Below are 23,219 nucleotides of genomic sequence, written 5' to 3'. Positions count from 1 at the left end.
ATGCAACCAATGGGAGCCACCTACCAGACCAAGGAGTGTACCAGATATCACAAACATGATGTGACTTGTGCTGCGCCTCTGGCGAACCATCTCACACAGGTTGCCTTCGCTTGAGGATAGAATGATAGAATGATTGACTAAGCCTTAGAATTTGCCTTGGCTGTCACTTTGGTGACACAGCCTCACAGGTGACTTTCTATTAAGATTCGAGGTCCGATTTCTCTAGGCTAGACATTCTCTAGCTTACCAATTCTCGACTACCTGATGAAATGAAATTCCCAAAACCACCGCGTGCAGTCCTGCAGCGTCCGCGCCCAGCCCATCATGACTATGATGCTGAGGCAGCGCTGTGCACTTCGTCCCCCCCGTTATCTCCGGCGCGCTCTCAGATGATTGATGTTGATATCGCATTCAAAGACCGAGGCAGCCAGTTATCGTCCGATGAGAAATCGCCCGCCGAGTGTCACAGCCCAGAAAATGGAGGCCAAAAGGATGGGGACAGCAGCAACGAAAAGACACCCAAGCAACCCCGACGGCACAAAAAACACCGAGACCGGACTGATAAGTTAAAAGATATATTGGAGCCGATTCTTGGCTCGGAAGACGGCAAGTCCTGCGTCCTGTTGCTCTGCTGTGGTACCCCCTCGGCATGCCGTGTACTACCAGTTTTGATCCCGATCTCAACCGTCACAACGGACTATGTCGGTCAGTGGATTCTGATTAAAGACTCTTGGAACACTTTCCATAAGAGCTGGAGACACCGACTTCCTTTTTACGGTGTTAAGCAGGTTTCTTTAGCCTCGGTGCGAATTCCGACGGTCTCCTCAGAGTTATTACTGCTGACAAGCAACACAGGTATCACTCCTAGCACAGGTCGGGTCGAGCAGTTCGAACAGATCCGGTAATGGACATTCTCAGTTCCTTGGCGCTTGTACGCCAGAAGACTTGGAAGGTCAGATGCAGCAGCAACAAGCCATCGTTGATCAAGTGCCAGACAGGGAATTCGCCTGTTATTATGATCCGCACAGTGGAATATTCGAGCATTGTCAAGAGTGCGACGACTACAGAGAAGCCCACGATAATGTTTTCGAGCCATATGAGTCGGCTTACGAATGTCCCTTTGAGAATATTAGAGAGGCGAAGAGAAGGCTATTGCAACTGTCCAGGAGAAAGTCATTCCTTACCTTGGCCTTCCAGCGTCCCGAAGTGAGCGAGGCGAATGATCTGATCCCAAAAAGCCGATTTTACTCACACTTGTAAGTGCTTATTCCCTAGCTAGACAGAAAAAGTGATTTAAATGGCTCACGTGTTTATTCTCAGAGAAGTACTGAGGCTCTTCGACGAATGGGGACGTCCTTCGCTTTATGAATTGCCCTTTCGGGGGCTATTAGTCGAGGAAGGGTGGCTTCTCTCATCCCAAGCTGTCTTCCTTGTCTACGTCGGCGGCATATTCATCCTTGCGGTGCCATTGAGGCTGATGTTTGGAGGTTGGGATGCTGCTTGGGGAGCTGCAAGTTGCCTTCTGACCTTGGCCATGTTTGGATACCAATATACCAAGGATCAGTCCGGTCACAAGGCACTATTGAAATAGCATCTCCTTTTAAGTCTGTTCAGATACTGAATTTCCACGAGAAATCTTAACACCAATGGCAAGTTTGATCTTCTACGGTGGCCCCTTGAGATGCTGTGTTCTACCACCTGGAATACACAACTACTATACAACATATGATTCAAGCTCCTTCTCCGTCCATTCCCATAACTGCTCCCGAACCTTCTCATTATTACTCAGCTCCGAGCCCTTCCCCGTGACCCCAACCGGATAGTAAAAGACTCCAGATTCCACGTCCTGACTGGTCGCAGCCCATAGCTGGTTCAATGCCCCCTTCTCAACGCTTATAGACGTCATATTACCAATAAACCTAAACACCGTGCCCAACAACGCACCATAGCTGTTGATAAACGAGTCGCCCAGGTTGGTTTTCACCACTCCAGGATGAAGACTGATGAACTTGATGTCTGGGTGGCGCTTCGCGAGCGCTGCGTTGTAGTGAATGTTTGCGAGCTTGGACTGGCCGTAGCGTGTCCAGGTACCGATATCTGGCATCGTCGTCTTGGCCTTATCGAGATGGTACGAGTCCTTGGGTGCTATGCTTCCTGCAGAGGACGAGAGGAACACGACTCTTACGTCGGAAGAGGGGGTGGCGGCAGTCGCTTTCAGGGTTGGCAGAAGGAGCTTTGTGAGGAGAGCATGGCCGAGGTGGTTGGTGCCAAACTGGATCTCGTATCCGTCCTTGGTAAGGCCTTCTGGAACGGCCATGATACCAGCATTGTTAATCAGGATATCCAGGCGGTCTGATGAAGCTCGGAATGAGGCAGCGGCTGCTTTCGTGCTCTCGAGAGACCCGAGGTCAAGACGGAGGAAGGTGATGGGCGGTGCATTGGGGACCTTCTCTTGGACCTCTTTGATGGCTCGGTTGCCCTTTTCTTCCGACCTTGCTGCGAGATAGATGTGTGCAGGGTTGTGCTTTGCGAGCTGCAGGACGGTTTCGAGGCCTAACCCGGTGTTGCCTCCAGTAACCAAAATGACCTTTCCGGAGAGGTCTGGAATATCCTTGTCAGGATCGAATGAAACACCACTTTTCATCATGTAAAAGGCCTAGCAGTTCAATCTAGATATGGAGTAGAATAACTGAAGATATGAACGAAACAACGAAGTGGTTTATATGGTGCAGACCATGAACGAGTTATTATATACAGGTAGTCGACGAACATAGGGAAGTTAGGTCTCAGTTAAGTCCGGAGGCTTGCAAAAGAAGCCCTGGTCTAATCAAGGTTCGCCAGCTGGGACTCCTGATCTGATCGCGTCGGGGTTGAGTCGGAGATGTGTCAAAAAGGGGCTAGTGCAGACTCAAATTGGAGGGATAGGTGAACTTTAACTTCCCGCTGCTCCGCCCAAGTCCGCTGTTAGTATTGACCCCTGGCAGGTCAACGTCGATCATATGTAGCCCAATGATGAGGTAATGAATGGACTTTAAGCCAGGAGTTTTATAATTTGAGTCCATGTAGTGCGTTTCAACTTTCTTGTTGTGCTGTTTGATGCTGTTGGGTTTTGATGCCGTCATGTTGCTCATGCATCGTCAACTGTGTCTTGTTGTTGCGGCTGGTGGCTTTTCTCAAGACGTCATGGATGACAAGACGAACTGGCCGTAGCAAAATAAATATCTGGCCAATCTGGCATTTACTTAGCTTTGAATACTTCTCCTCATCAATTGGGCCAGCCTACTCTCACCATGATCCCACTACTGTGTGCCAGTCTTGTGGCCCTGGCCTTTGCTTCCGACGTCCTTGGACGAAACGCGTCTTCCCACTGGCTTCTAGCCCAGGGACTCGAAGCCTTGGGAGGGTTCGATAATCTCGAGGCCGTTGTCGATGTTGTCTACTCTGGCGGGTACGCTTCACCTTGACGCCGCAACACTTGCCGTTGTCGTTTCGTCGCTAAACCATGACAGACACTTTCGCTCCAGGCCCATGTCCCAGACGTTTGGTCTCAACGGACTCGACAGAAGATTGGCTAGTAAAGGCCATCAGAATGTTTACTTCTCGTACGAGGGAGGTGTTTTTAGGCAGCGCATCGACAGATTTCACGACCTATCAGGCATGCGAATATGGACCACCAAGTTGTCAGGAGTTGATTGCTAATTTTGCGTCACCAGCCGACTTCATATGGGCCCGTCCTGATCTTGCACCAGTCAGCTTCTCCCTCGTTCTCCAAGACGGAGGCGACAGTTTCGCTGCTACTGTACGAGGAAGCGACGTGCTCTTGCTCCCAAGTGTCCCACCTTTAGGGCATAAGGACGGTGCGTGTCCTATCTAATAGCATACTTGGCCTCCTCCATGGTCTCCATCACTAATTTGCATCTTTTCAGGACTTCTTGCAGCCTACCTAATACAAGAGGCCGTGAAAATGTCTCCCATGCTTCTCAGGAATGTCAGTTCACTTCATTTGCAAGCGACTTGGCTCAAGATACTAAAGCCTTGTGACAGATCTCAAGGAATAACCGCCACACCATCCGTAGGGAACAAACCACCGATGGCCAAATGCACCGAGCTCGTATGTTGAAGATTCGAGCCCTCTAAGCTTTTAGAAGCTGCTTCCATGCTGACCTGTACCTTTTTCTTTTCAAGTTCATGACCAGACCCTAAACATCTCGGTTCTCCTGGATGACCACACCAATCTCCCATATCTCATCCGTTCGTACGAAAACCATGGCCTCTTTGGCCCCTCTACCAAGGACCTATTTGTCAGCGACTACGTGACTGTGAACGGAGTCAAATTTCCCCGTCGCTTCCAAACGATCTATAATCGTAAACATATATTGACAGAGTACTCCGTTGACAGAGTCAGTGTCACTGCAATAACACCAAAACGTTTCATGGGTCCTCTAGGCCGTCCTCTGCCAGCTCAACTGCCGAGGCGAGACATATCTTACGACTTTGCAGAGATCGGCGAGAGCCATGCTTACTATAGATGGACTGGCGGGTACACTGGCTCCTTCGGTAACCTCAACGTGACACAGCCTTGGAAGGATCTCCCAGGTGTCTGGCTACTCACAGTGACGGATGCTCCCAATTACCGCCAGCTCGTTCTTGAACTTGCTGACAACGTCGTTGTGCTAGACGCTCCACCACAACAGAGCCGGCTTGTCTTACGGTGGGTTAGGGAAAAGCTGAACAAGACCGTGACACATGTTTGGGTAAATGGCCATACTACCATGCCATGGACGAACCACTAACACTTCTCCTCAGCCGACTCATCACCATCACGACCACGCATATGGCATTGCCGACTACGTCGCTGCTGGCGCAAGCGTTATTGCCCTTCACAGCGCGATGGACTACTACTCAGGCATCCCCAAAGGCGCATTCATGACATATTCGTAAGACTCTATGAGCGGAAACAAAAGGATTCACTGACGGCTCCCAAAGGACCAAGAACCCATTTATCCTGGAAGATGGCACCATTGAGGCTACCTTCATACACATGGGAGATTCTTTACACGCGGCCGACCATAGCTACGCATATATTTCCCCAAAGTGCGCCATCACCGATAGCACGACTTTGATCTTCGATGCAGACAATGTCAACACGGCCAATATAACAAATTCCGAGCAGGGCGCCCTGTTGGCATCCCTGAACAAGTTCGCAGCCGACAAGGTGGCTTCAAGTGCAACGTGAGAAATCTGCCTCTATTTTAAACTCTACAGCTAACACCTTGTCTCTCACATCTTAGATTCGTCCCGGTGCACGGAAACTCGATTCCGCTTTCGCAGATCATAAACGCAACTGAATATCGCTACCCTAGCCTCAGACCCCAAGATTTCCAGTACCTCCGTCCTAGGTGCGCCGGTAGTAACTCACCCGAATTGGAGGGTACACGAGACGGGAGGATATATAATCTTCTGGCGCCGCTAAACCAGAAAGGAAACATGTAATGAGAATTTTTCAAGTCCTATTGTTTTCAAGGCTATCTGTACTCTAAACCGCTGGAATATGACCCTCTGTCATCTCGTCAGATCTGCAAGCAGACATCAAAACCATGCTCACTGGTGCGTAGCAAGTCGCTGAAAGATCTTGGGACCAAATTCCGCCATATCAGTAGGGACAGCAAACTCCGTCACATCCATCACCTTCTGCCAGTTGTCCCTCACAGACTCAACAGTCCAATCCTGGTCCGCGGGTCCAAAGTAGCCCTTACTCTCAGCCAGAAAGATGCGAGTAATAAGCCTGTTAACCGCTGCGACGGTCTCACCGTTGACCTCGGAGCTCTCGTGAGCCAACCACGCCACCGTGGTAGCCACATCGCTGGCGGGCATGCTGGCCTCCATAAAGGCCTGCGTCTGCTCATCCGTAACAAAGGCAGCAGACCCAGGCGTGTAGGCCATGGGAGCAACCGTATTGACCAGAATATTGTGTTCCTTGCCCTCGATGGCGATAGACTTGGCCAACCCCATAAGGGCCAACTTGGCAGCTCCGTAGGTTGACTGTTGAGCGCTGCCAAACATGACGGGCGATGCGATCATGACAACGCGACCAAACTTTTGACTCTTCATGTGTGGCCAAGCTGCCTGAGTGACGTTCCAGGAGCCTCCCACGTGAACCCCAAGCATGCTCCAGAGTTTATCGTCAGAAGTCTGGTCAAAGTCACCGCCATCGGCTCCACCGGCGTTGTTGATAACGATATCGACGCGTCCGAAGTTGTCGATGGCAACTTTGACGATTCCGTCGGCAACCTCACGGTCTGCGACGCTACCAATATGAACGACGGCCTTGCCACCAGCATCAGTGATTTCCTTGGCAGTCGCCTCTGCGGTCGAAGAAGTGGTGCTGTTTATCACCAAGGAGGCACCGAGACGGCTGAGAAGGAGGGCATATTCGCGACCTAGGCCTCGACCTGAACCGGTCACGATGGCGACGCGTCCATCGAATCTTAGAGGGCTTCCGGTCATGGTTAATTTAAGTTGAGATGATAGTCAATGTAGAATTGTCTTGTAATGGGCGAAGGAGAGTACAATATTGTGTTGTGCTGAGATATGCCAGTGGACATTCTAGTCTTTTTGTACTGGCTGTTCACCATGAACTTCTTCATTGTTTTCGCTCTTGAGTAAAACACTGTTGTCTGTGTTCTTGGATAACAATAGCGGAGGTATGTTTCGCTAACTTTACTTCCTCCGCAGTAACCCGACGCTATGAAGCATTTGTGCGGAGGATCGTCCCCGATCTCCGATTGGAAGGCGATTAGCCTGCATGCTGCCCTTGGCCGCGTATTCGTATCCTTGAAATAGCGTCTCCGGGATCTTGTCCCTCTCGGCAACAACCAAGAGTCCGGCCCCGAGATATACAAAGGACGGTCGTCGGTACATGTGGATGCACGTTACATCACAGCTATCGGGGATGTGGTGGAGGAATGGCGGAGGAACTGCATTTGCAGTTGAATGTGTTTAATTCGCCTCATCGTTTATGTCATATGGGATTGGTTGTTTAAAATGGTGGCTTATGGTTGATAGAAAGAGGATCAAGCCTTGAAGACACTAGAAATATTCAGCACCTCGCTTTTCTCTTTTCTTGCCGTTGCTCTCTTAGTATCAAGCTACGCCAGTCAAAAGACCAAGTTCACCATGGCTACATCCACAGAAATAGACAGATCCGAAGACACTTTCGTCGTGCCACCACCTCGCCTCGTTCCGACAATTCACAAGAGACCTTATCCAAGCCTTCTACCCCTTCGTCCCGAGTTAAACCAGTCCGGTAGGACCATCCTCGTCACCGGTGGATCTGCCGGAATTGGGCTTGCAATCGCACGAGCATATGCATCAGCATCAGCATCGAAAATCATCCTGACGGGTCGCCGCAGTGATGTTCTTCAAGAGGCATCCTCCAAGCTTTCGGAGGCGTTTCCCAAGGTCAACATCATTCCTCGGGTTTGCGATGTTGCAGACGCCGAGGAAGTAGCCAAACTTTGGTCTAGCCTTTCCGATGAGGGCATCTTTGTCGATGTTCTTGTTCTCAACGCGGCCAAATTCGGTCAAGAGCAACGGCCACTCCTCGAAACTAACTTGGACGAGACTTGGTCCTTGTACGAAACAAACGTCAAGGCAATCCTTGATTTCTGTCAGCGACTACACAAGCAGCCGGGTGCTGAAGATAAGAAAAAGGTATGATAATGACGTGCCCCAACAAAAACACAAGGCAATCCTCTAATCAACCTATGGTAGTACATCGTCTATGTGTCGACTGCTGCGATTCACCTTCCAGCTATTGCAGCTGCCCTCCCGGATTACTCCCTGAGCAAGATGTCAGGCCATCTACTGGTTCAGAAGATTGCAGAAGAGGTGGATCGTGAGAAATTACAGATTGTCACCTTCCATCCCGGGCAGATTCTCTCCGAAAAGGCTCGATCTGCAGGTCTTGATGAGAACAGCTTTCCTTTTGATGATGGTATGTGCCTGAGACCCCCTTGGACTCTTTGTGTCTTTTGTATTGTTGGGCGAGATGCTGTGCTATATGAATTCCTGACAAGGTGTATGTTCTAACCAAGGCTTATAGAGAATTTACCTGGATGCTGGGCTGTTTGGGCGTCAACCTCTCAGGCCACCTTCCTTCACGGCCGTTTCGCCTGGGCAGCATGGGATGTTGATGAGCTGAGATCGGGGGATGTTAGAAAGCGCATTGACACAGATCCTACGTTCTTGACTTTGCAATTCGTAGGACTCTGATTCTGTGCCAACAAATTGATGGGGAATCGGGTCGATCATCGCGCCAAGTATATAGCTCGTGCAATTCAGCTTCGTTTTGGTGACGAAGTCACACATTACTTGTATCTTTTTTTGGTTTGTCTTGAGAAACCACCTTTTCAGTCTATAAAGCCTCCCACTGTGTGCCACGATTCTTTTCCATCTTTGTGTATAAGAGGTCGACGGTACAAAATGGTTATATTATCACCCTTAGCAAAGACCTGGCTTGGGTACCCAACAATTGCATCTCCGGCTACGGTTAATCTCCAGACTCGTCAAAGAGACCTGCAGGTCTCGAGCACGTAAAGCATTCAGTGGCCGAGGCCATAATGCTGATTATGAATTTAAAATTTCGCTTGCCATCGTGTGGCGGACGTATGATGGAAATGCAGTGGAGTTGAGAGGGAGCTATGGGTTATGTGGTGGAGATATAATGGACATGTGGCGGAGGTACGGCGGAGGTGAATCCAACCGTGGGCAACCCCTGCTGTTTGATTCCGTTTAGGTACTATGCATGGAAATTTCCGTGGTCGATAAAGAAGCCCCAGTTACGGAGGAGTATCAGGCATGCCTATAGAGTTGTGGGAAGAGTTTGTTATAAGTTGCGTCGAGACCGATGGGACAAATTTCTTCTGGGATCAACTCAAGATCTTCGTTACTCCCTTCACTCGACGTCTGACACAAGCCTCTGAACCTGGCAACTTTACACCACACCCTATACAATCAAAATGTCGTCCCAACAGCTGCCCCTAGGCGAATGGGTGAAGCAGGTCAACGATGCAATTTTTTACCAGCCGAAGGACGAAGTAGCTTTAAAAGCCTTAAACGAGGACGTCGATTCCAGCCTAGTAGTCAAGTGAGTATTTCCAGTGGCGTAGGTCTGCATAGGAAACCCGTACTTACATATGTCTCAGGCTCAATCATTCCGTCTTTACTTATGAGGAGATGAAAGGAGGCGTCCTGTATATCCGTGGTAGTGGCGGCATGACCCTCAACAGCGTCTCTGAGGTCTTGAAGTGGGACGACACTGAGAAGCAGGGCGGTGTCGTCGCACACCTCACGACGTTTACTACAAAGAATAATGAAAATGGACAAGAGGCTAAGAAGACTAGTTTGATCACCTCTACGGTCAAGTGGATTGATGGTAGGAGAAAGCTTACTGAGCTTGTAGAGGTTGAGATTGAAGAGTGATGGCTTTATATTTTGCGAGTCCAGCCCTGTGGTTTTTAGCCGTGTGCAAAAATAGACGCCAGCTCTCGAAAAATTTCAAGTTATTCAACTGTCTAATCAGTATGTCCGTCTTGGTGACCATTCTACGTGCAGCTGCCGTCTCTGTCGTCCGTTCATATATCAAGAAGCTATAGCCACGCCTCGTATACCTCGGCTGAAACCACTCTGAGAGCCCAGTTTGTGTCTGGCTTCTTCTGCCTACCTTCCTAGCTGCCCATAACCTCCACCTTTTGCTAAGGCCCTTCCACCGGGCACTTCATCCTCGTCCAAATCCGGAGGGGGATCCCCACTTCACTACTCAGGGTCCTACCAGAACGGCTGCTACATCAGCTGAAGGGCCTCGAAGCTGAACCGCAATAAACACCGTGGAGTTCTATAGTACCCTGAGTATGATCGAGACTATTCCTGCTCCTGGTCCTAATGGTCTGGTGTTAACTACTTATAACGGCAGGTTTTCCCAAAATCCTAAGAACCGATTGCTCATAGAGGAAGACTTCACTATCGCCTGTTTCTTCTGGTTGCATAACCCGGAGCTCTATTCATCTCGCGATACATGCCCTCGCCAGAAGAAGGAAATTTCCCATATGGTCACCCATGTTGTCGACCGTCACGGCCTCATCCGAGTCACAGATCCAAACAACGAGAGTCGGAGGTTTCTATTGAGATGTCAGAACCATGATCCAACTTTCAAGGGTAATGGAAACTGCGCCAAATGTCAGTCCGCAATGGACGGAGACAGATTTGGCGGACCCTGAGCATATTGATATTGCTCTCTGCATCCGTTGCTGGTGCAGCTTCGACATGAGGGGCATGAAGGAGCACATGACTGAGAAGCTGTCCCTATAGCACAGAACAGTCGAAGCCAAAGAAGATGTGCATTCTGTATGAAATAGATCGGACCCGGGCTCAGACTGGGTTATGGACTTGCGATGAAATCGTCTCAGCTTGAATCTTCGCGTCGTAGGCCGTCCAGCTCCTGCTCATCTCAGCCTTAGTTGCCGCAGTGGATTCAGCCCGTCATCTTCCCCAATCATGTCCAAAGCTTCACCATCCATCAAGCCGAGAACAAAGCATTCTCCTACAAGAACGAAACTGTCCCCGTATGGACGAAGAATTAGAGGAAGTGGGCATCCAGGCAAAATCCAGATGCCGTCTCCACTCTGGATTATCGACGAGGCCAGGCCCATATATCCGTTCTTCGTCATAAAAAAGTACCGGCCTCTAGTGGTTCGTGACTCTGTAATAGCGTACGTCTTGGTGCTGTGCCGTCCTCGATGCATATCTGTCTCCACAGCCGGGAAAACTGGGCCGAAGTAGGTATCAAGAAGCTGTTGAGTGGGCATATTGACATGCTCGCTCTCAACAAGTTTGAGGAATCCCAGCACGTAGTCTGGCTTCTCTTCTGCCTCTACTGTCTCAAACAATACCTTTCCATCGTCATAGATGAATCCCGGGAGCAAGAAGAGAAAAGACGCAGCGAAGTTGGCGAACTCTTCCGAGCTGGGATCCAGGCGTGGCATACCCGGACCGGAGCAATCCGCCAAAAGAGTGCGGAAGAACGCTTGCAGCCGCGGGATGCCAGTTGGGTAGGGAACGGACAGACCAGGTCTCGTGGCAACTTCGACCCAGCGTCTCTTCTCCTTGCCTAGGAAGGGCTGGAAAACAATATCCGCTACGGCATCTATCATGGCCCCGCTGGCATACAGTTCTCCTGGTGCGAAATGGCATTCAGCTCGCGTCGATGGCGTGGCGTTGTATGCGGATGGATCAATCCTCGAGGTTTGCAAGCCCCATACCCAGTGAGGCGCCCAGGACGGCAAGACGGCCGAGTCCAGGGGGAATCTGGCTCCCACTTCTGGGGTGATGACTGCGCTTCTGGCGTAGCACAGCAGAGCAAGAGACCGATCGCGGCTGATGATGGTGCGAGCATAGTTCTCGTACACCCTTTCGACAGAGCTGTTATAATCCGGCTTCCCAAAGTCTCCGGCGTCCACGGCCATCCCCATTACGGCGTAGAAGCGGTCCCGTGGGTCAGTGCTTTGCCTACTTAGACAGTTCCGGAGGAGCTGGACCAGGGTCGTCTGGGCCGTCAGCTGGGCTTGGGTGTGTCGATTCCAACGGTCGATGACCAACGATGTCCAGGACGAAATGTCCATGACGACGACAACCTGGCCGGTGTCTCTAACTTCCAAGTATTGCGCGTTGTGTGGGAGAAGCAAGGCACGCAGGAGTAAGTAGGCGCTCGTGAGTTCGTTCCAGTCGATGGAGGACTGTCCACAGCGAAGGATGACATTGCGAGCCAGGATGACTTCCTGATAGATCCACAATCTGGTCCACCAAGCCCTCATGAAGAGCTTGGCCATCGAGACCCAAACTCTCGACTCGAAGGCGTCAGAAACGCCTCTCAGGCCCTCGCCGGGATTAATCCCCCTGTCCATGTGGCCCATCCAAACACCGGAGAACTTTGAGATCATGTCCAGAGCCATAGCACTGTCATCCTGCTCTTCTCCGAGCCAGGCCACGACGACATCAGCTTTCTGGAATATCTCGGCCATGAGCATCACCTGCTCGCCCCGCTCTGAGGTGTCGGCCTGATTGATGCAGACACCGTCGATCCAGAATACCTGGGGGTCGGTAGGATGGCGAATGTATCTCAAAGCAGTGTCAAGGCTTGTCGTTATTTGCTCCTCGGCTCCATCGAGCACTATAAAGACCGTGCTTGAGGAATCGCCCCATACGTATGAGAGGGCTTTGTACGCCTGAGCAGTAGAGACCGGCGTGCGGGCCAAGGTACAGTGGATGGGGTCTTCTCGGTCATGTGACGGTAAGACCGTCAAGAGCCTGATTTCTTGGATGTCTTAATCCAAGGGGTCATAGACATACCGCGGCAACGAGCTCATCATGGACCTGAGAGGTGCGTGGGACTGACTGCTGTGCGGCTGAGTCCGAGTAACCCTAGTCCTGTATTTCCAATTGCGAGATCTGTGGTGTGAGAAACGTCAGTCAGCCAAGAGCCCAGACAAGGCTCTGAGCAAATATTCAGCCGCAGATGTCCTCGTGATAAGTCAGCACCCCCGCAGACCAGGCAACCTGCAACTTTGAAATTAAGCAAACAATGTGTTGGCGAATCTCAACAGCGCCTTCTAATGCTTCTGTAGGGCGGTGCACGTACACGTAAGAGCAGACACGATCCACACTGGAACACGAAATCTTTCAGAATTATTAGAGTGTATAAATATGCCTGAGGTTCGATGTTCGCCTGATCATGGCGATACTAAGGCCCAGATCATGAACGGGGCCCGGATTGATCCCTGTTATCGGAAGAGACATCCTATCGCATAAAATTAGCGCAGCCACCGTCTTATACCCAAAACCCCGTCAAGTTCATAGCTATTCCTCAACGGGCGAGGGCCCTAACCGCCTTCCCGTGCCTATCAGAGTATTATAGTAAAGTCATCACGGCCGTAATCTCGAGGAAGTAAATATATCGCATTAAGACCTTAATTTCGACGCCTTAGGATGCGATTTTCGAGAAGAAGAGTATTACCCCTATAACTCCTATAGAAAATATATATAAATTAAAGAGATATTACTCTTATGGCCCCGCTAGCGGTCTAAAAAGAACCCCCCGTCGCTGCCGGCTATATAGGAGGGATCAAAGATACTATCTTTTATCCCTTGCGATCCTAGCACGTAATTAGCTAAGTTATAATCTTATAATAATCGGGGCTAGTACTAGACTAATAATTAGATATTATATTTCCTTTAGAGATTACTAGAAGCTCGCCGGAATGGTAATTTAAATATTAATAAAGCTAGACCGGTCCGTAATATATTAGAGGGATTTATTCCCGGCTTCTAAGAGAAGTAAAGTAATATCTCTTAGGAATATAAGACTCTAAAGAGTAAGCTATATTATCTAAGGGACTTCTAGTATGCTTTTCGGGATAGATATAATCTCTTAGGTAGGAATTATAATCCTCGGACTAAGAGACTCAAGATTAATTAGGATAATATTAAGAAACTAAAGGAAAGGAACCTATAGTATAGGAAGAAAATAATAGAGGGTCTTCTTATCGGTCCCTATATAACTATTAATTCTTAGGAGGAAATCTTCTCTAATGATTTACTAGTAGGTTGTCTTATCGCTGTAGCTTTAGACGAGAGTATATGGGTAGGCTACGAGGCGGGAGGCGTAGAAGATAGAGATTTTAATGCTATGATGGTTAATAACGACGATTAGGAAACTTAGGAGGAGGTAGAGGATAAAATCGAGGTCAAAGATAAGATAGAGGACGATATAAATAATCTACCGCAAAGTTAGGTTCTTAATCCCTTAGATCTTCTTAATTCCTTATAGCTTCTTACTTCTCTACTCGAGGAAGTAGACTTATAGCTAATCCCTATAGCCTCTTATATACCTGTGACGGTATGGTTGGATCCAAGGGATAAACCGGTCGTACTGGGTTTATATTAGCAGAGGATTATTAGTGTTATCTTAAACGAGGTGTAATATTACGTCTGGTAATGTGCTCAAGGTGTTGAGTGTAACTAAGTGGTATTGATAGCTGAGGTAGCTACTATATAGGAAAGTGTAATAAGTGCGTTTTATATACTTGGGGTGCTTACCGGGGTAGAACCCGTGGTGCTTACTTGCTCACTGCCCTTATACCGTCGCGGGTAAGCGCGACGTATAAGTGCTCACTCGTATTATGGTGGGTCCTGCTTACTTCTGTAGCGTCTTTGTCACGTAGTGGTTTTCTACCTTGCTAGACCGCCTGGTCTGGTACTGGGCCGTAATATGAGGTCTCCCCTCTGTTAGTCTTGCCCTTAAGGCCATATAAGTAGCTATTGTTCCCTAACCCGGTTGGTCTTGCGTTCTGCTTCTTTAACCTCCTGCTGACATATATTGACACGATATCTAGCCGTGTTTCTAAAAAACAAAAGAAATCCGATAATCCCGAACCCGCTGATTCTACCCGTCGTCGCTATATTTCTGCGGAATTTATTAAGTACGCTGGTTTTATTGTAATGCTGTGTACTCGTTGTTAAGCCCGCGGGGCTATCTATAAGATAGTCGACGGGGGTAAGAAATATGGTTTGTGTACCCGTTTGGGTCGTTCTTGTGATGTGACGGGGGTTCCTCTATGTTCCCGTGAGTACTTTCCTGTGGTTGTAGCATAGGCACTTATGATTGACCCGATTCTAGTGTCGAGAATTATTTCCGAGGCAAAGCGGATTAACGCTGAGGAACTTGCGGCGGAGGAGCTTCTATAAGCCCGCCGTGCGTCCCTAGCGCAGGCGCAGAGAGAGTTGGCAGTTCGTCAGCAAGAGCTAGAGGAGTCTTTGGCTCGTTTGTCTCGGTTGCATACGCAGCGTCGTTCTTTGATTTCGAAAGGGACGGAGATAACTCGTCGTAACCTCGAGTCGATAGATGATCTAGATGAGCCAGAGGTAGTAGAGTCTGAGGCTATCCTAGATGTGTAGTCCTTGGTGCATATAGATCTTATTGACTGGGGTTCCCTGAGTCTTAGGGATTTTTCCTTGCCTTCTTCTGAACTTGCCGGTGGAAGTCTTTTAGGAGGCGCTATGCACTAGTGAGGTACTCTAGTAGTTCCTATGTGTTTTCAGAGTCTAGGTAATCCTTCTATTTAACGAAATATATTGTTTTGCCGTTGATTTTGTCTATATCGAGGATGGCTTCTATGATATATTCTTCTGGTCTGTCGATTTCGGTTTCCGGTTTATTACTAGCCTTGACTTAGATAGTATTCTATGCTGATTTAAGTAATGAAATATGAAAGATTAGGTGGAGCTTAACCTTAGGTAGTAAGTCTAGTTTGTAGTTATATTTCGAGATTTTTTGTTTGATTTTGTAGGGTCCGATGTATTTATAGTTAAGTTTTTTGTTTTATCGTTTTGTTTTAATGTTTTTTGTTGCAAGGTAGACTATGTCTCCCTCCGAGAAGATCGGTCCCTCGATCCTTTTCTTATTAGCGTAGTTCATTATCCTATTTCTAATGAACTTGAGTTCCGTTCTTATTTCTTTGTGTAGATTCTTTAGTTAGTCGCTGGTAAGGATTGCCTTGGGGTTAATGATAGTGTCTCGTGTTTATTGGTATGCGTCTGGCGTGAATCTAAAGTTAGCATAGGCTAGTATGATCTTTGTGCTTTTATTTATGGCTGTGTTGTAAGTTAGCTGGGCGGCTGGTAGCTTTTTAACCTAGTTAGTTTATTCGTAGTTGATATAGCATTGGAGATATTATTCTAGTGTTTAATTTATGCGTTCTGTCTGTCTATTTGTTTCCTTGTGATATGCGGTGGAGAGTTTATGGTTAATTCCTAGGTATCCTATAAGGCTTTGCTAGAATTTTAAAGCGAATAGTGGTCCTCGATCTGTGATGATTTTAAGTGGTATGCTATATATTTTGGCAACGTGGAAGTAGAAAAGGTAGGCGAATTCTTCGGCTGTTGTTAATTCTCTATAGGGTATAAAATAGGAAAATTTCGTGAGTCTATCCACGATGATAAGAATGCTATCGTAGAAATTACTGGTGGCTAGTTCTTTTGATAGAGGTAGTTTCGTGATGAAGTCTATTGTGATAGCTTCCTATAGTAGTTGAGATACCGGTAGGGGCTATAGCTTGCCGTATGGCTTATGGCGTCGTGCCTTGGTTTTCGCGTAAAGGTCGCATTGGCTGATGATTGTCGAAATAATTTTCTTCATATTAGGAAATGTATATATCGTCTTAATTTATTCTAGGGTTTTGTTGATTTCTTGATGTCCGTGTAACTAGTGACTGTGTATTTCGCATATGAGATTATATCGTAATTCCTCTAGTACTTGTTGCTTATTCGTGTTTTTATTGTCTGGGAGTTATTTATTGTATTCTAGGATCTTCGTGAGGAGTAGATTGCCTTGTTCTACTATGTAGGTTGCGTTTAGATATCGCCGCTGTTTGACGTATGCGATAGTTCGTTGTTGTAGGTATCCTTTGGGTGTGGAGTGTAGTAGTTGTTCCTTGGTTCGGGTTTTTCTTGTGTCTAGGTCGGGTCTTCGGCTGATGGCGTCTACCCTGCTATTTTCTGATCCTTTGATGTGGATAATGACGTAGTCGAATTCTGAGAGGTATTTGGCGTATCGTAGTTATTGTCCGCTGAGTTCTTGGGTTGTCGCAAAGTAAGAGATGTTCTTGTGGTCTGTGTAGACCTTGATTTGGTGTTGGCTTCCTAGGAGGTAGTGTTGAAACTCCTTGAATGCGTTAATGATCGCGAGGAATTCTTTATCGTAGATGGGGTAATTGAGTTTTACTCTGTGTAGCTTATGGGAGTAGAATGCGATTAGGTGTAGTTGTCTTTTGTTATCTCGTTATCCGATCTGGGCGCCTAGTATAAAGTCTGAAGTATCTGTTTTAAGCTCGATTAGTCGAGATGGGTTAAATATCTTGAGTATTGGCTCGCTTAGGATGAGTTCCTTGATTTTGTCGAAGGCTCCCTTGGCCTTATTCCTAAATGCGAAGATCTTGTCTTTCTTCGTGAGTTCTGTTAATGGTGCGGCTATCTTCCTAAATGCCTTAAGAAACTTGTGGTAGTAGTTAGTAAATCCGAGGAAGGCTTATACTTCCTTGACGTTAGTTGGTTCCTTTTAGTCCCTGATTGCTAAGACCTTCTTAGGATCTATGCGTATCTTATTATAAGAGATAATATGTCTGAGGAATTTTACTTCCGAGGCGTAGAATTTGCTTTTCTCGGGTTCTACTAATAAGTTGGCGTTTTATAGTGTTTGTAGTACCTTGTGGATGTGTTCCGTGTGTTCTTCTTCCGTCTTAGAGAAGATAAGGATATCATCTAGGTAATATATAACGAATATGTCTAGATGTTCTCGTAGTATATTATTGATTATTCGTTGGAATGTAGTAGGTGCGTTAGTGAGTCTAAAAGGCATAACGAGGTACTCGAATAGTCCGTACTTAGTATGAAAAGTGGTTTTCTATTTGTGTCTTTCCTTGACCTGAATAAGGTTGTAGGCTCCTTTGAGGTCGAGTGTAGTGAAATACTTTATTCTAAAAAGTCGATCCTTTAACTCGCTAATAAGAGGCAGCGGTATGCGATCCTTGACTATGATGGCGTTAAGCATTTAGAAATCGATATAGAATCGGAGTTTTCCGTTTTTCTTCGGAATGAATATAACGGGGTATCCGATAGATAACTTGCTTTCCCTAATATATCCTTTCCGTGTTATATCTTCGATGTATTCCTTTAATATTAGAAGTTGCGCTTTGTTAAGTGGGTAGAGTTTGCTGAAGCCGGGTTGCTTCCTATCGATAAACTTAATTTCGAGGTCATATGAGGTATGCTCTGGTAGACTTATCTCGAGTTCTTCCGCGAAGAGTTTCTTATAGATCCTATACTTCTATGGTACGTTCTTAAGTCGTTCTTCTTCTGGGTTTCCTTTCTTTAGTTTCTCGAGATCCTTCTCGAGTGTGTGGAACTGTTGCATAATTCGTGCGATTATTCTTTATCGTTATTGTTTCTATCCGTTGTGGTATTTATGTTTTATCCCTGTGGGTAGAGAGGTATCTCGTGTTTGCCTCTGCCTAACTTCTCCGTCGTTAGTAGAAGTTTAAGATCTCTAATCTGAGTCGTTATCTGATATGGAGGATGTCTCTGTATCGCAAGAGAGCATCTAGCTAGTCCTCTAGTCGAAATATGGGTTAAAGCGTTGTAACTATAGGTACCCGAGCATAAGATCGTGGCTCTAGTTTGGTATAATATCGAATGAGATTCCTTGATTCTTTCTTTTAATAAAAACCTTGAGGTAATTAATCTCGTAGTTAATGACTCCGTTGTCGTAGTCGAAAGGTATTCCTTCGAGATTATGTACCGTATAGGGCTTGCGTTTATGCCTCCATGGTAGCTTGAGCCTATTCGCCGCTGCTGGGTCGAAGTAATTCTACTTAGCTCCGCTGTCTACTAAAGCGTTTAATTATTCTCCTTTGACTTATACTTTTAATTCTAGGCATTATCGCCTATGTCCTCCGTCTATGGAGTAGAGGGCCTTTCGGGGTAACTCATTCCTGCGTTCGTCCGTCCGTTGCCCTGGGTCGGACGGGGTATTTAGTTTTTTGATTTGTTAAGGGCGTAGCTAAGGTGGTTGTATTTATACTTATTGTTGGCGTATGCCTTGTAGTCGTGGTCGTCTTGTTTATGTAGCTATTCTTGATAGGCTTGTTCTGCGATCTGGCCGTCGTCGGGGTAGTCGCTGTGATTCCTTCCCTTCCTGGGGTGGATCTTGTCGAGGTCGCCGTTTCTGATGTAGTCGGCATAGTCTTGTAGGATCTGGTCTGTAGGTCCTTGATTTTCTCCGAGGTGTGGTTGGATGCTTTGATACTATTCCTTGTCTTCTTGTTTTCCTGTGCGTGTGAGGAAATTGAACCTCTCCTTCGCTATTCGTTTGAATCTGTTGTGTGTAACTAGGATGTATTTTCTGTGTCTTGGGCACGTGTCTTTGTTATAGAGTGTTGTCTTTGTGCTGGGGTAGCTTCTTTCTGGGGCTTGCCTTTCTTCCGTTATGGTTTTCTATGTGGCGATGGTGAACTATCGTTCGAGGGTGATGGATCCGTCCTTTTTGGGGATAAAATGGATGTTGGCTATGCCGATCCCTTTGTTCTATCCGTGGATTCTATATTGGTGGGTTTTATAAGTAAGGTAGGGCTTGTTATTGGGTCCCTGTAGTTGTATGGGAAAATAGTCGTGTTCCTGTTTGCTCTGGATGTGTGTGCTGTAATGGTGGTCCTTGTAGGAGATCTATGAGATTTCTTTGTGTCGGGGGTGTATCGATTGGGTATGCTTGTTGTCCTTTGTGTCGTAGCGTAGTCCCTGTGGTGAGTTTATGGCTGTTTCCTCGTGATGTGCTCGGATGGGGATGTCTTTTGTGTCTGAGTCGCTTTCCTCCTCTTGTTTCGTTGATCCGGAGGTTCCTAGTTCCCCTTGAGTAGTTCTGAGGATTTGTTCTTGCTATTTCTTGATTTTGTAGTTATTCTGTTCGTGCTTGCGTGTTGCCTGGTATAGGTCTTTGTTGTATCGTGCTCCTGTAATACCGATGGAGTCGTATTAGTGGAAAACTTGGTATCCCTCTGTCTCGTACTATAGGTATGGTTTGTCGTTGGGCTAGTATGGCAGGGGGATTGGGAAATAGTCTTGTTCTTGCTTTTCCTCCTTGTGTTCCTTATACCAGTGGTATTGGCATGATATCTATGAAATGCTAGGGTGTTCCTTATGTGTTGGGTAGGTTCGCATATCGTCTTGTTTGTTGAATGGTGCTTCTGGATGTCGTGGGTCCTTAATTGTTGTTCGGTGGTATGCGCGGATATATATGTCTTGTATGTCGGTGGTATCTATGTGTTCCCTCGCGGTTTGAATGTATCGTTCTCGTAATGTGTTCTAGTATTGGTTTCTTTGTTTATCGTAGAGTTGTGGGTAGGGTTCTTCCTTTTATAGATTGTTATCTGTCTTGGGGTTTCGTTGGTTGCGGATCTGGGCTGTCGCTAGTTGTCGCTGGGCCTTAGCTCCGGCGCCGTAATTAGGATCGTTGTAGTGTCGCTTGATTCGTCTTGTTATTGCGATGGTCTTGGTGTTAAGGTCCTTGTCGGGTTTGCTGGTTGGTTCGGGTAGTGGTCTCTATCCTGGCCCGTCTGTGAGGTGGAGCCGTTCCGTCTTCGGGGGTTTTGTCGTAGTGTACCGTGGCTTTGGCTGGGGGTAGTTGTTGTGCCTGAATTGTTCCCTAGTGAGGTATGCCTGGTCGTGAGGCATGGTGACTTCTCCTGGTTCTAGACCGGTGTTGTCGTACCTAGTCCGGGCTATGCCGAGTATTTTGGTTGTATGAAGAGCCGTCTGTGGTTTGTTGTTAGCTTGTGCGAATCTTACCTGTTTCTTGCCTTCGGGGAGTCGCTGTTGCTGCGGTTGGTAGCGACCTTCCTTGATGTCATGCTGCTTTTTGTAGTAGATCTTCTCGATGTGGTTTATTTTGTGGCAATATTGGCATTTGAGTCTGTGGTAGTTGCGTTTCCTTTGTTGGGTTGCTCTGAGTTTCATGGGTCCTGCGTGGGTTCCGTAGGATGTGTCGTTTTGTCGGTATTGTCCTTAGTGGGCGTCGAACCGAGGTTTCTGATAGTTTTCTTTACCGTTGCGGGGGTTCTGGAGTTTCTTCTAAGAGAACTGTTGGTCGTCGATCTTGACTGCTTGGCTAATGTAATCGACGAGGTTGTTAGGCCGGTCTTCCTTGTAGAGTTTGGCTTATACCTCCTTCTTAAGCCTATCGAAGAAAAAGGATATTAGGGGTTCTTGATCTTAGTTGAGCTTCGAGGCGAGCTGGAGGTACTTGGTGCCGTATTCCGACGCAGAGCGAGTTTGTCGGAGTGCCTTGATTTCTCTTTCTGCCTGGGCCTTTTCGTCTACCGTTCTAAAAGCTTGTTGGAGCGCGGCTTTGAAGGTTTTAAAGCTGGAGTAGAGGTTCGTGGTTCGGGGCGAGTGTTCGCTGAGCGGTTTGATGAGGTATTCCTTTATGGTGGGTTCGAACTAGGCCGCAGCGTGCTTGGTAAGACGCCTAGCGGCGTACTGGACCTTGCTGGATGCCGTGGTGAACTGTGTAGGGTAATAGAGTATAAACGCGCGTAGTTGTGTGAGGAACGTTGGCAACTTGTATGCGGTGCCGTTAAACTTCTCCGGTTGTTCTAGCTTTAGGATTTCTCTAATGTCTTTGCCCTTTATAGCGGTAATTGCTATGTCGTTGATATTCTAGATGTTCTCGTGGTACTGCTGGTTTTGAGCTTGCTGAGTAGCGGCTATGCGGTCGACGAGTCCTCTGAGTTCCTTTATTTCGGTGGTTATGGTGGTGACCTGGGCATGGAGTTGCTTAACTTCTTCGTCGTCGCTATCCATTTCTTCGTCACCGTTAGGATTGGCCTGAGCTGGTGCGATAGGGGTAGGTAGGTGGTTGGCAGGTGGAGCCTGCTAGTGATTATTACTAGGAGTAGCCTGAGTAGCTATTGCGTTCGATATTGTTTAAGGTAACGCGAGTAATCCTCTGAATAAGAGCTATTAATGTGTGATGGTATGGTTAGATCTAAGGGATAAACCGGTCGTATTGGGTTTATGTTAGCAGAGGATTATTGGTGTTGTCTTGAATGAGGTGTAATATTACGTCTGGTAATGTGCTTAAGGTGTTGAGTGTAACTAAGTGGTATTGATAGCTGAGGTAGCTACTATATAGGAAAGTGCAATGAGTGCGTTCTATATACTTGGGGTGCTTACCGGGGTAGAACCCGTGGTGCTTACTTGCTTACTGCCCTTATATCGTCGCGGGTGAGCGCGACGTATAAGTGCTTACTCGTGTTGTAGTGGGTCCTGCTTACTTCTGTAGCGTCTTTGTCACGTGGTGGTTTTCTGCCTTGCTAGACCGCCTGGTCTGGTACTGGGCCGTGATAATACCTATAAGAGGCATAAGTCCTTCTTCGTTACGCCTATGAGAGTAATAGTATATTACTATCTCTAAGTATTAGCCATAGGCTTCATTATCATCGAGGAAGAAGTTAAAGAGTATAGGCTCGATTATAGCGGAAGAGCTAAAGGAGTTACTATATAATGATTCTTATAAGAGCCTCTCCTTCTCGGCGCGGCTAACTAGGTCGGAAGACTTAGAGAAAGCTATTAGTAATTACTTAGAGATAATTAGAGAAGCTTATGGTATGCCTTATGCCATGAGGGCAATTAGGTTATTCAAAGATATAAGGAATGCAGTGATATAGAATACCCTAGGTTTAAAGGAGGTAAAGGAAGCTTAGGTTAAGAGCGAGATTAGCCCGGCAGAATAAGGCCCTGTGGTTTATATGCTTAGAAGATAAAGCTATATAGTATTCTACTTGCCGAGGGGGCATTTTATATATAAATTGACCTTGATTTAAGTGCCTTATTATTGACTTTAATTTAGCTATTACGAACCCGTTTTTATAGCTTTGAATTACCCCTTACCGCCTTTAGCCTTGCTATGGCCCCTCTCTTCTTTTACTTCCTTTACCTTCTTTATTTCCCTTGCCCTCGCCTCTGCCTTCTCTCTTAATAGCTTCCTTACCTCTATTTCCTCTATAGCGACGACGATTTCTGGCCTTTTTTTCCTCTCTTTCTCTTCTTATTTATAATACTTTATGATATCCCTTCTAGACCTCCTCCGTAACTACTCTCTATAGCCCGAGTGAAGACTATGCGGGCACGAAGTTATCTATACGCCTCTTAGCCGCCTATATCGCTGCCTAGGCCCGAGGGAAGCTATTTAGGTATAAGTAAAGATTAAGATTACGCTCATTAGGCTCTAGGCCGTCTCCTAGAATAAAGTTCTATAGACTAGTAACTATAAGCACGATACAGTGCTAATCTCGAATATTATATTCCGCGGCGCTATGCCTTACGATCTTAAATTTCCTCTTTACCCAGCCAAAGATCTACTCCACGATAACTTAAAGCTAGGCATGCCGAAGGTTATATATCTCCTTTTTATTCTATAGCCGATGATTAGTGGCTTCCTAGTCTTAGAGATAATATTTAGTCTCTAGGAAGGGAATTAAGATCCCTCTTCTCGAGCTAAAGCCAGTATTAGCGATATAGAAGCATACTAAGGGGATTTATAGGTCGATTATCTATGC

General features: G+C 47.0%; 7 protein-coding genes across 7 annotated transcripts; 4 read left to right on the top strand and 3 right to left on the bottom strand.

Annotated features, from left to right (window-relative positions):
* Window positions 1-259: 259 nt before the first annotated feature.
* On the top strand, window positions 260-1,651 carry NECHADRAFT_100684 (uncharacterized protein). Its single transcript, XM_003051334.1, has 3 exons — window positions 260-803; window positions 856-1,256; window positions 1,315-1,651. Exons 1-3 carry the CDS (start codon window positions 270-272, stop codon window positions 1,589-1,591), a joined length of 1,212 nt encoding a protein of 403 aa, XP_003051380.1. The 5' UTR covers window positions 260-269; the 3' UTR covers window positions 1,592-1,651.
* Window positions 1,652-1,714: 63 nt separating this feature from the next.
* Window positions 1,715-2,644, bottom strand: NECHADRAFT_41149 (uncharacterized protein; the record flags this gene model as incomplete). Its single annotated transcript, XM_003050934.1, has 1 exon — window positions 1,715-2,644. The coding sequence occupies one exon, from the start codon at window positions 2,642-2,644 to the stop codon at window positions 1,715-1,717; it is 930 nt and encodes a 309-aa protein (XP_003050980.1).
* Window positions 2,645-3,589: 945 nt separating this feature from the next.
* Window positions 3,590-5,493, top strand: NECHADRAFT_41325 (uncharacterized protein; the record flags this gene model as incomplete). Its single annotated transcript, XM_003051333.1, has 5 exons — window positions 3,590-3,863; window positions 4,186-4,754; window positions 4,807-4,937; window positions 4,987-5,232; window positions 5,292-5,493. The coding sequence occupies 5 exons, from the start codon at window positions 3,590-3,592 to the stop codon at window positions 5,491-5,493; spliced, it is 1,422 nt and encodes a 473-aa protein (XP_003051379.1).
* Window positions 5,494-5,601: 108 nt separating this feature from the next.
* Window positions 5,602-6,507, bottom strand: NECHADRAFT_41481 (uncharacterized protein; the record flags this gene model as incomplete). The annotated part of the gene is made up of 1 exon (XM_003050933.1): window positions 5,602-6,507. The coding sequence occupies one exon, from the start codon at window positions 6,505-6,507 to the stop codon at window positions 5,602-5,604; it is 906 nt and encodes a 301-aa protein (XP_003050979.1).
* A 669-nt stretch (window positions 6,508-7,176) lies between these two features.
* Window positions 7,177-8,274, top strand: NECHADRAFT_80781 (uncharacterized protein; the record flags this gene model as incomplete). The annotated part of the gene is made up of 3 exons (XM_003051332.1): window positions 7,177-7,713; window positions 7,774-7,996; window positions 8,105-8,274. The coding sequence occupies 3 exons, from the start codon at window positions 7,177-7,179 to the stop codon at window positions 8,272-8,274; spliced, it is 930 nt and encodes a 309-aa protein (XP_003051378.1).
* A 746-nt stretch (window positions 8,275-9,020) lies between these two features.
* NECHADRAFT_80780 (uncharacterized protein) lies at window positions 9,021-9,483 on the top strand (the record flags this gene model as incomplete). The annotated part of the gene is made up of 2 exons (XM_003051331.1): window positions 9,021-9,148; window positions 9,207-9,483. The coding sequence occupies 2 exons, from the start codon at window positions 9,021-9,023 to the stop codon at window positions 9,481-9,483; spliced, it is 405 nt and encodes a 134-aa protein (XP_003051377.1).
* A 2,516-nt stretch (window positions 9,484-11,999) lies between these two features.
* Window positions 12,000-12,368, bottom strand: NECHADRAFT_19572 (uncharacterized protein; the record flags this gene model as incomplete). Its single annotated transcript, XM_003050932.1, has 1 exon — window positions 12,000-12,368. A coding segment is annotated over one exon (369 nt), but the record flags the coding sequence as incomplete, so codon positions are not given.
* Between the last annotated feature and the right edge of the window lie 10,851 nt (window positions 12,369-23,219).

The sequence above is a fragment of the Fusarium vanettenii genome (assembly GCF_000151355.1).
Source record: "Fusarium vanettenii 77-13-4 chromosome 5 genomic scaffold NECHAsca_5_chr5_3_0, whole genome shotgun sequence".
Classification (NCBI taxonomy): domain Eukaryota; kingdom Fungi; phylum Ascomycota; class Sordariomycetes; order Hypocreales; family Nectriaceae; genus Fusarium; species Fusarium vanettenii.
The sequence above is the reverse complement of the archived record's forward strand: the minus strand, read 5'-3'. Positions and strand labels throughout refer to the sequence as shown.

Coding starts and splice junctions, on each gene's coding strand:
- NECHADRAFT_100684 (XM_003051334.1), top strand. CDS start 270: ATGAAATTCCCAAAACCACCGCGTGCAGTCCTGCAGCGTCCGCGCCCA. Junction 804..855: donor AGCAGGTTTCTTTAGCCTCG/GTGCGAATTCCG, acceptor CAAGCAACACAG/GTATCACTCCTAGCACAGGT. Junction 1,257..1,314: donor AGCCGATTTTACTCACACTT/GTAAGTGCTTAT, acceptor TCACGTGTTTAT/TCTCAGAGAAGTACTGAGGC.